General features: G+C 36.9%; 1 protein-coding gene across 3 annotated transcripts in view; it reads right to left on the bottom strand.

Moving 5' to 3' along the window:
• Positions 1-4938: 4938 nt before the first annotated feature.
• The window catches only part of zdhhc21 (zDHHC palmitoyltransferase 21), a 32062-nt gene continuing 24778 nt past the window's right edge, over positions 4939-12222 (bottom strand). For all 3 annotated transcript variants that reach the window (XM_039660482.2, XM_039660481.2, XM_039660480.2), the window contains exons 8-9: positions 10638-10681; positions 4939-7362 (exon numbers count right to left, since the gene is read on the bottom strand). In XM_039660482.2, the coding sequence (XP_039516416.1) occupies positions 7233-7362; positions 10638-10681 (174 nt within the window). In that variant the 3' untranslated portion in view covers positions 4939-7232. The remainder of the gene's footprint in view (positions 7363-10637; positions 10682-12222) is intronic.

Consider the following 12222-nt stretch of genomic DNA (forward strand, 5'->3'; position numbering starts at 1 on the left):
ATAATTTCCCTACACCACTATGTGGCCTTTTTACCATTACAGTATGTTTTTAATTTGTTTAACATTAATTCATTTTTTAACCTTAAATGGGTTTGGGTATTTTTTCTATTTCTTAATTCAGGGAACAGAGACACAGTCCCTATATGATGATATCTAGATGAAAGAGTTTCTATGTGATGGGATTTATCTGACCTCAGTGATGCAAGACAGCTAGCACACGGTCGATTTAGACAGGTCGGTTTAGCCAGTCGGTTTAGTAAGTCTGTCTACCTCCTGACCTGAGCCCCAATTCATCTTTGAGCTCTAAGACTATCTGCCATATTTCTAAAAAAGCAGCACCATCCCAAGAGGGATGAATACCATCTCTTTTCAACAGGTCAGGTCTGCCCCAAAAACTTTTCCAATTTTCTATGAATTCTAGAACCGTCTTCATTCGAGTAGTTTTTGCCTATTGTTTAAATTTTAAATACTTTCACATACTATATGTTGGGAAGTAGGAATATTTCAAATGAATGCAGTCACAACTATAAAACTATTAAATTGATTTCCTCAAGCCAAAGACTACACCATTTCATGTGTCCTGTCATCTTCAAGTTCACCACCTCCCAGATCACACAGACTTTCTGGGAACAATAAAATAAGATCCAACATTAATTGTATCATAAACAGATATCATATTTCATATTTTCCTATAATGCTGAAAAACTGTATATTGAATTTTTCCAATGTGGATGTGCAGCGAAGAGCAAAAGCAGAGTGCAAGTTTCATGCAAAGACCGTGACTATGGTGATTTTTCAAATGTATCCCATTCATTGTAGTACCAGACTGTAACTGAAGTAGCCTTCAACTGAAAGCAACTGTCACTGACATATCTTATAACATGTCAGGGCCATTGTTTTGTCTCAAGATGCACACCAGTAAAGTTTTTTTTCTAAGGCAATTTTATTCAAAATACTTGAATACAAAATACAAAATCCTGGCTTAATTTAAGCCCTGTCTATGAAACTGGGCCAATATTATTGAACACTAATAATTTGTATCAACAACATTAACATAATATGAACGATTATACAAGCATTAATCTGTTATTCGCATTTTCATGCCTCCATGTTTCAATGTGCATTTACTACAGCTATATATTAGGTATACTATAGTTATATAGGTATACATACCTATTAAGAATACTTACCTATTTGAGAATAATATATTCGCCTATAACTTACTCATTAAAGACTGTTAGTATCAACAAAACAATAAAACTTCACAATAAAAAAATGTTCATTGGAAGCAAAAACAAATATTATGGTAATGCTGTGATGTCAAAGCTCTTGAGAACACAGATCTAATCCACCAGACCTTCTGTGCTTTTCAACCACTGGTTAGAGAGATATTGGCTATCAGTATATCTGTGTTGCCAGGGCTTCCAACTGGACCCCAAACTGGCACTTAACCGTCACTGTGACCGTGTGTGGAACAGTGCCTATCACCAGAGAGACCCTGGCACACACCAGGGCATGAGGCACAGAGGCAGGCAGAGAGGGCATTGGGCAACTGGCCAGGCACATAGAGGGCTGCTGAGAGGCAAAGCACCACTGCCACCAGCAACACAATCTTGCCAAAACAACACACCCCTAGCAAAACCTTCAAATGCCAAAATAAAGGGCTATTTTATATAGAACTATTTCAATTATCTCCAACCAAGGCAAAGATAATAAACAGATGCTCCTCGTAAAGTATCTTTCAAGGTGGAAAGTGGACCAATATACAGATTACCGTAATATTTTCCAACTCAGTGAGACTACAGAGAGTGCTCATTGTTTGTTTTTAAGGCTTAAGGATTTTCTTTGCTATAAACAGCTTTAGAACAGGTGAGGAACTAGCTGACAACTCAGATCATGTCAATCATTAGATAAAGTAGACCAAAGTGTTCAAATGTCAATTGCTGTAATCTCATTCAAAGACCTCAGAGCTAAATGTTTAACTGTCTGAGGAAAAGCCTTTGACGGAAAAGCCAAACAAGAAACCGTGTTGTTTCAACATAATAAATCTGCCGTTACAAAGCTTCTGTCTAGGCGGTCAGTGTGTGGGTGTGGATCTGGTTAATGGGAACACTCAAACTTGTACATGCACATAAATCAAATTCTGTAATAAAAAAACAATGGTTCACTACAAAGTTGAAATGGAAAGTCATTAAATGGACTCTTAAAACTAGATGAAATATTACCAAATATGACAGCAATGGATGAAATCTGAAAATGAGTAGTAAAAGATGAGTGCACAGGTTTCAAATGAGCTGGAAGGTGAAGAGGTTGTGAGGGGAAGGATGAGTCAAGCTTTATTTGTGTAAGCATATTAAAATAATTAACACAGGAGATTGACATCCAAAATTCCTCAGTAGAAGGGAGGATTTTACATTGAGGAGAAACTCTCTATTAAAAGGGAAACAAATGAAGGGTGGACCTTTGCCCTTGGATGTTGAGATAACACTGGTCAGTATTCCAGATCTTGGGAGTGTCAGTGTCCTGTTCGTCCTGAATGAGCTCAACACGGAAAACTGAACAGTTTGAAGAATTTAATTACTACGAAATTATCTTCATATTTTATTTTTTTTCATGTAAGGGTGTTTCTTCAACTTCAGCTAATTTTATATCCCAAGGGGTGAATTTTTTTAAAACTCAAAATTTGTAAAAGATTTTTTTCAAGCCTGGTCCAAGACCTAAATCTTTTGTTTTAAATATGAATTATTACATTTAAAACTATGAGGATATCAAAAACAAACCATTTCAATACATATTGGGTGTAAAAAAAATATAACACACTTAAAGAACAACTCCTTTGAACCTTTTGGTCTAATTACACATTGGTAGTCAACTGTTCTCTAAAATTTGTTTTCATGATAATCGAATGTGAAGAGTTTTATCTCTAAAAACTGTTTAGCGTATAAACGCTAGGGCATAGAGTACTGAAAAATCAAAATCGCTAGTTAATAGCACTAACAAGGCTCAAAATAGCCCCACACTATAACACTGTAACATATTGAGGGTCCCTACAAGCAAACCGAAGCACTGAGAACTTTGTAAGTGTACAGACGGTTTAATAAGAATATATTTTATAAAGACAGTCCACTTCACGTATACAGGCCATAGACAGTAAAATAAATGGACACAGCGACTTCATAAAATTGAAGCCCGTTAAAAGCGTACTGTGCAAGCTCAAACTGAGTCTGTCACGTGATCAACCTGTATGTCTTCTAGTAGCTGTGCCGATTGAAATCTGAATAATGGGCTATATGCACGCATAAGTTCCGCATTTGACGTAAGGATGCTCGTCCATTTCCGGTTGTGTAGATTAAAGCGGAGGAAAACCGGAGAAAACGGGATTATGGCAGTCTTCAATATTTACTGTCCTCCCGTCTTTGAAACGAAACGTACATACGTTTAGATGTAATTTTATATATATAGGTATGTTTATTTAATATAATTTTAAAAAGAAGCATAAACACAACGAGGGGTGTCTGTTTTATCTGTTTTTGTGACTAACGTTTCATAGTATAACCATGGAGTATAAAATTCAATATAAATTCTCGGTATTGCATTGGACTCTATGATCGGCGGAAGTTATCGAGCATCCTTAATCCTTCACCGGAAATAACACTGTGCATAGAGCCCATTCCCTTCTGAATCTCACAGAGATGGAGAGAGTGAGTATAAGATGTCCATGAGCTAGCAGCAGGATCAACTTAAAGACACTATATGGGCTTCTCCCTCGACTTTATCTAACTTTATGCCTCCACGGCATTTTCTGTACTGTGCGATGGAGAGTCGATTCATTATTTTGCAATCATTAGCCTTTTTTTTTTTTTTTTTTTTTTTTACAAAAAATGCATCTACGGGGCCATAACGTAAGATACAAGGTAATGGAGCTTTTTATAAATGTCGTGTTTCTATAGAAATCAATAATGGACAAATGGAGTCTTTGGACGCCTCAGATGTAAAGTTATTTGCTGTCAAAGTGACGCCAAAATCAATGGGAGTCAATGGAATGCTAACAGCAGGTGAAGTTCTGCTACAATGGCGGCTCCCGTGAGGCTTCAACTTCCGGCCGATGGATTACCCCCTTGATACAGGCAGGAGCCATCTTTGGAAAACAGTCTCGACCAGTCGAACCACAAACGGCATTCACAGTTCAGAAGTTCGCTGAACTTCATACATTTCAGCTCACTTGGCACGGGTATTCGTGGTTCAACTTGTCGAGATTGTTCTCCAAAGATGGCTCCAGTCTGTACACACGAAGTGGACTGTTTTTATAAAATATATTCTTATTAATCTGTCTGTACACTTACACAGTTCCTAATGTTTCGTTTTGCATGTAGGGACACTCATTATGTAACAGTGTTAGTGTGGGGCTATTTTGAGCCTTGTTAGTGGTATTAACTAGTGATTTTTCATTACTCTATGCCGTATATACTAGCGTTATATTATGCTCAACAGTTTTTAGAGATACAACACTTTACATTTGATTTTCATGCAAACAAATCTCAGAGAACTAGGTCGACTAGGTACCGATGTGTAATTAGACCAATGGTTCATTTTGCAGTTTTGGGTTTTGGCAGACAGTTTTGACAATTTACAAAAAATAAAATAAATAAATAAATAAATATATATATATATATATATATATATATATATATATATATATATATATATAATGTGTTTGCTATTAAGACGAAGGAATATGCAATTGTAATCCAGAAATATTATTAAACACAAAAGATAATATTAGATGTCATGGAAATGACAGTGTTCATGATATATTGTACAGATATCTGAATAATTTATTTAAACTGTTAGACATTGTTAATGGATAAATTAAATAAACTAGTAAAAGTGTGAAAAGTTTTTTACTTTTATATAATAAAAAGCACAAACCAAAATAACTGTAGTCAAGTAAAAGAACACCGTTTATTTAAAAAAATGCTTTCATAAATAATTTGATATGCTTTAAACTCCCATGACCCATACAAAATAAATATTATGAATGACTCCACAAAAAATAAGCTAATAAACAAACTCCATAACTGACATGATTCAATCATAAACCTGAATATGGTCGTCAGGACATATTACAAGACAGCGCTTACTGGTTGCTTATATTATAATATTTATGAATAGTGTATTAAAGTAACACAATGTTCAGTGGAATATCTGTACTCACAATAGTAATATCTGCTATAACAGTGAATAAATTCTAGCAGGTCTTATTGCTTCACAATTGACACATACAGTACACACGCGCGCACACACACACACACACACACACACACACACACACACGCACACACAGCCTATAAACATGAAGCTTCAGTGAGTACTGCACTTTTATAAGCTCTCTTAATAATTGATAAGATGTTAATATAATTCAGTTGTTCTATAATATTAAATATTAAATAAATGTCATTTGAATCAAGTAATGGAATCAATCCAGAAGCCCCTGCACAATATCTTCCCCCATTGTGACAGTTGGGTAGTGATGAAAAGATTTAGATAATTCACAACATTGGTTTAACAGCAAAAAAAAAAAAAATCAATCTTAATAAAATTTAAGACAGCTACTGTGCTCAGAAATTCTAAAATAGAAGAAACTCAGCAGTTTTTAATAACCAATAATATGACCCCCATTCCGTAAAATCACAAGTCATAAAATGTACTGAAACAATAACAACCAACAGAAAAAGACAAATAAAAAAGTTAAAAAAAACATGATATTCACAATACATATTCAAGTCTGTACCTCTTGTAATAAGTAACTGTTTTCAGCTTCTAAATGCTGTAACAAAAAACAAAGAGCTGATTTATAACATTATTTGTGTGGAGTGTAATGCGAGACAAAGAGATTCTCTTCTGTTGACAAATTGTAACTACTTCAGGTTATGATAGTGGTACATTTGAGCTTGTTTTAAATTAAATTCATATTCTCAATCTAGCTTTTCAAATGGGATCTCAACTAGAGCTAGATTTAAGATAGAAAGGGCAACCAATCGCTATCAGAGCCATCATGACAAGAAAAATTATTGTTTAACTGTTTAAGATTGGCTTGTAAGTATAAATGTGTTTACCCCAGATGTACTTGTGGATCATTACGGTGTTTTCAGAAAACTGTAAACCAAAAAAAGTCACAGTAGTGTCTTTTTTTCAGCTAACGTATAGTACGTTATTTTATTAGAACTGCATGTTTAGAGGCACTTCAGACATTTGGGGATTTGCTACTTGATTTCAGGGTTTGGATTTGGAACTTGTACAAATGTTACAAGGTAATTTAATGACAAGTTATGCATTTATAGTCTTGTCCAATAACCTATCCGGGCAAAAATAAAAAAATATAAATCATGTTTAATCCTTTTTAGTGAATTTAATTTAGAACATTTGAACTTTTTTTGATGTGTCATTTAAAATAAAGCATCATTGGATATTATTATTATTATTAGTTTAACAGCTCCTCAAAATAATGCACCCCATTTCCACTGTGATATAAACATAAAAATAAATGTTTAATAAGACACAAATGATTTAAAAACACGGATTTTAAAAGGCACAAAAACATAAACAATGAAAAAGAAAACAATCAAATACAGTTATAGTAGTCAAACGCTTAGCAGGCATTAGCAGTGCTTGGTGCAGAGGAATGCGTAATTATGTGCGTTATAGTAAAAGGTATTGTAAACTGTGTTTTTGTACGTGTATGTGTGCGTTGTTAAACGAAACTTCAGCAGTGTCTTTCACCCATGCCAGAGGTCATGACTCACCTCGAGAGCCATCAACCCTCAGTGCCATAAAACCAGACAATCTCCGCCCACTTGCATGACAAGTGCTCACGTGATCCAGACCTGGGGGAGAGGACTGGGCAGAGGGCTCAACAAATAAGGGTTACCCTGGAGACAACAAAGCCTCACAATCAACTATTCCCTTGACCTTCCCTGACCCAGCATGTGCAGTCAAAACAGAAAAAGACTACATATTTGACACTGTCATTTCCAACTTCATTCTATATGAATAGATGTATATATCAGATTATTTTCATCAGTAATGTAGAACCTGAAGAAGTTTGATCCAGTAGAGATACCAATCTATAGTGGAGAGTGTTTTGCTGAAGACAAAGGGGGAGGGGGGAGAGATTGGGGTCGGAGGGTAACCTTTCCCACTGGAGAGATGTGTGTGTGTCTCTGTCTGTCTGTCTACACATGAGAGCGTGAGGTCAGGTTGAGCCTTAGAGGCTGTCTGCTCCTAAACGGCAGGAACCACAGGATCTTCCAGCGAGTGCCAAACACCTCAGCCATTGCTTGCTGCCACGACCGCCGCGGTCCACTGGGAGAGCGGAATAAATTAAAGTATGCATCATAAGTTCATGTGAAATAATATCACCCCTGAAATATGAACTATAGAGAGAAGCTAAGAGCTTTAGGAGAAACTGGGGCTAGTTGTCACACATTTTACTCAAGTGAAAATTAGTCATTGCAGGTTTATGTTTTGAAAATTAATTTCTATTTTAGACACATAATCTAAACACCTTATAAAAAGTTATTAAAGGTAGTGGAAGAACGATATGGTTTATTGAACACAAATCGATTCATTGTGGCCAATAGTGGGGAATGTTGTCATATTACATAATGCAACCTGCTATTAATTGGTTTTCAGTTAAATTTACACAGTAAAACAATTATGAAACACTAGAAGAGTAAATCAGAAGAAAAACTAATTCTGAATTTTCTTTTTTGAAACAAGTATACTGTTCAGAAGTTTAAGGTCAGTGATGTTTTTGAACAAATTCTCTTAAGATCACCAAGTCAAAATTTAGTTGATAGGTGGATTACAATTTAAAATAACAGTTTTCTATTTTAGCAGCCATTCATACAGTCGGAAACGCGTCATAGTTGGGGGGGGGGGGGGCGTGGTCGGTGTGGGGGAAAGCAGCGCGACCATGCTATGTATTTGAATGACAAAAATGTCATATTGCGAGTCGTTGACGCCTGGCGACCGGCAACGGTACATTGCAAAATGAACTGTAATAAGTTGTGATTGCCCTTATTTAATTAAAAACTGGGTCAATGACAACCAAAAGGCCGGAGGTGTCGTTTTCAGACTATTGTTATCTGGTTGAATCTCCAGGTAAGACATCGCTGTAGCTACCGGTAGCATTCGCCTATAACTCAATCAACTTGCGTATAAGTTACTATAAGTCCATAAAACCTTGTCACTTACCAATTGTACGCATGCTTCACTCGAAACTATTAATGCTTTTGTAAAACGGTGATCATTAGTAGAAGCTACGAAGTTGCAGAGGGACTTTGCTGACAGTTTTCCGAAATCTCACAGACTGCAGTCTGTATTGAGCCGATAACCTTCAGCTGATAACACTAATGTGAATGAAACATCCCCTATGAAAAACAACTATAGGAATCGTGTAGTATTTTGGGACAAAATATTATATTAACGTTAATCCTATAGGAATACTATAGTATTTTGGGACATAGCCTAGAAGTACAGAGGTATTACAGAACATCACAGAAGTACAGGCGCGCGGGAAGCTGTTTCAGACGAGGGGGGCTGAGGGCTGGGTTGAAAAATATGACGTCATTATGACAAAAAAACTTAATTTCTCTGTACAGTATACGTGTTGTAGCCAATAAAGTAAATATATTTATTATCATATTTGTTTAAATATTATAGACTAATGTTTTTTTTTTTTTATTTAATCAATGTGGATTATGAAAGTGAGCTGGCAGCATGAGAAAGATGCATCATGAGAAACATGATTTTAACCACTCACTTCATTATGTTTTGTTTTGTAGAAAGACTCTTTTTAAAAGATTTTCGTTTAATATAAATATCTTAATTTTAATCAATGTGTTATCAACCAATTGCCTGTATTTAATAAATAAGAAACAAATATCTAGCAGAATAATAAGGTGCTGGCACAATCACTTGCATTGCACGTGAACTTGGGGGCGCCGAAACTCAGCTTGTGCCTACGCTGTCCATTGATCACGCTTCATCAATAATCAATCACGTAAAATGAGAGGCCAAACACAAATATCACTGTGTGTCAAATAAAATGTTTTATTTACTATAATAGTGATTGTCGGACTAGATTGGATGCCTGACTTCCCTTGGCATCCGCCATCCGGTAGAAAACGCCACTGAGAACGGGTATGTGATAATATCTCTATGGATAATATGTGAGAACAGAACAGTAACTAATAGTATGACAGTTACATTTTTATTTTTCAGAAATTATCTGAAAAATTAAAATTTGACTAATGTCATATTTAATCACTATACATGCATATTAGCCTATTTAATGATGGGCTGCCCAATGTTAGCCTCAGGACGACGATGAATGGCAACAGAATACAGAAATAAATAAATCTAAAATGCTTGGCGGCAGTAGGCCTATAATGGATTTAAAACCATTTCTTACCTCTATCTAAAGTGCACCAAACATGGTCTTGTGTTCTGGTTCTGGTGTGTTTCTGATGAATCTCCGAACAAGAGAGATTCAAACGAGTGTCAGGTTACAGAAGCAAGCAACTGAGGAGGAGGCGCGCGCAGGCGTAGTATATCGATTCACGAAATATTAAAATAATTAAACATTAGTTTATATCTTATACACTGCCCATATACATCTTATACACTCTCTTATACATATCAAACACCATATCTTTTGTCTATTTTTTTAAGTTTTTAAGTATATTATTTATTATAGTCCACCACCACAGCCCCTCACCAGGGGGGGCTGATGCTATGACGAGGGGGGCTGCAGCCCCCTTCCCGCGCCTATGCAGAAGTATTATACACCACTATAGAATAATACTTATAGCCATTGGATTACTATAGTTCTTTTTCGTAAGGGATATAACGTCAGACAAATCTGGCCCACTGCCTAATACGAGTTTAAGACCCACTACTATATCACACAGGGATCTACTCACACAGTAATCTAATAAGTTATGAATAATTTTGCCATTTTGTCCTCCTATCCAGTGTAAGAAAGGATGTAGAACTTCAATTTATAATTTTTTGGTACTTATAATTGGTGGTACAGAAAACGACACAGCAACTCTTCGGCATGATTGTCGCATGTATTTCAATGAGCGCCAAGGCTCACGTGACGGGGCGTTCCCGGGGGCATTCCCAGACCAACCGACTGTATCTATTATTTCATTTTTCAGTGTCCTTCAGAAATCATTTTAATATGCTGATTCTCAAAGAATATTTGTACTTTTAAACCTAATTACTGCTTATTAATAGTTAGTAAAGTAGTTGTTAAGTTTAGATATTGGTTAGGATTAAGGGATGCGGAATATGGTCATGCAGCAGAATAAGGCATTAATAAGTGCTTTGTTAGTAGTAATAAACAACCACTAAACTAAAGTGTTACGGAAATCGTTTGTATAACAATTTTATTTATATTGACACTTTGATTAATGTAATGCTTCTTCGCTGAATAAAACTCTTTACGGTTTTAAGTTTGAGGCCAGTAAGATTTTTACAGTTGAGCTGTAACAAGTAGCCCCGCTGATTTAGATGGCATTACATTATTGTTAAATGACTGAAATGAAACTGCAAGTTTCGATACTTACATGTCTTCCAATAAGTGCGACATCTTCTCTATGGTCGTTGTGTCCTGCCGTGGAAAACATGAAGGATATTGCTTAGTATCAGCAACGAACTATGAGCAAGTTATTTCTTATGAATGTACGAGACAATACAATGACAATTCATGAAATGATTTATGACAGCGAGCCAGTGGATGCGAGGGGGTGAATTGGATCGGTTTTTGATCTTTCCCACGCTGGGAGTGAAAACCCACTACAGAATACACTGAGACAAAAGAGAGACAGTGAAGCTGACAGCAGCAACACTCCCTTGGTGCCCTCCTCACCTTGCCAAGTTGGCACAGGGGCAAAAGGGCATCTGCCTGCGGACAATGGGACCGCATGCATAGGGATGCTAAAATCCCCCCTGCTTGCCAGGTGAAGAGACGCGGCAAAGAGACAAAAAACAAAAAACAGACTGAATATGTAAATAAGGTGGGATTAACAGAGGCGAGACTGAAGGGCCTGTTTGTGTGAAAAATGGTGGACGTGTGATTGACAGTGGCTTTTTTAGAACAATCTGTGCTTTGTGTGCGATCCACAAGACAAATAAATAAAAAAGGGCTCCGTTAACCATCAGAGGTTATGTAAAAATCCCGACTTGAATTGCTGAAGTCAATGACTCTTCATAAGTTAGATTCACACTGTGAACCGCTAGAGGACACACTCTTGGCCAGGAGCAGCAAGCGTCATGCCAATCCGACATGGCTGCACTTCAGGCCGAACTGAGCTGTACACAGAGAGCATGCGTGAGGAAAAGATCTTTGCAGGGATCAATGGTAAAGTCTGCTTCCACAGTTGCTATGACTGGCACGGGGCTATGAACAAACACCCTGTCAGCCGCTAAATCTTCCAAGACATCACAACATGGGATAGAGGGGTGAAAGAGTAGCTTGTGCGATAAAGCATCAGGACTTTCCTGGCCTTTGGATAACGAGAAGGCTTAAGGGCAGTACAGGACACACGATAAAGACAGCTTAACATGGGCTTTTAGCAACACAGGTTAGATTAGCGCTGCCAAAGGAAGTCTCCTGCAAGAATGGGTTAACGTCAAAGGTCATCTAATAGAAACGGCTGGACGCAGCTTGTGTAATAATTAAGGATAACAGGATTACATTTTCAGGCTTGTGCAATTGAGCCAATGGAGGACGACACTGTTGTCCTAAGGGTTCGGAGAAAGATTACAGTTGGGTAAACTGACCCATAACAAGTGTACATTGCTATCTTGAACTTAGTTATTTAGTTGGAAATATGTAATGAGAAGACGGAAGACACTACTCAAATGACCGAGGATAGGATGTGTTCTTTGAATCGTTTCCATAGCATATGGTGGACGCGTGGGGGTCAAAGTGATCATGACTGGGAACCAGAGAATAAGATTAAGGGGAGGTGTACGCTTTTTAAAGGGCTGCACTTTTTTGCTGAATTTAACTAGGACACTGCTAATCCTCTTTTGCATCACATGAAGTCATCAATTAAAGGATAGAATCAAATGTGATTATCCCGCTTGCCCCAATCACAGCAATCTTCAGGCCTAATCAACAGAGAAAGGATGGAGGACATAAAGGAA

This window comes from Pimephales promelas, chromosome 1 (assembly GCF_988280905.1).
Source record: "Pimephales promelas chromosome 1, fPimPro1.hap1.1, whole genome shotgun sequence".
Classification (NCBI taxonomy): Eukaryota; Metazoa; Chordata; class Actinopteri; order Cypriniformes; family Leuciscidae; genus Pimephales; species Pimephales promelas.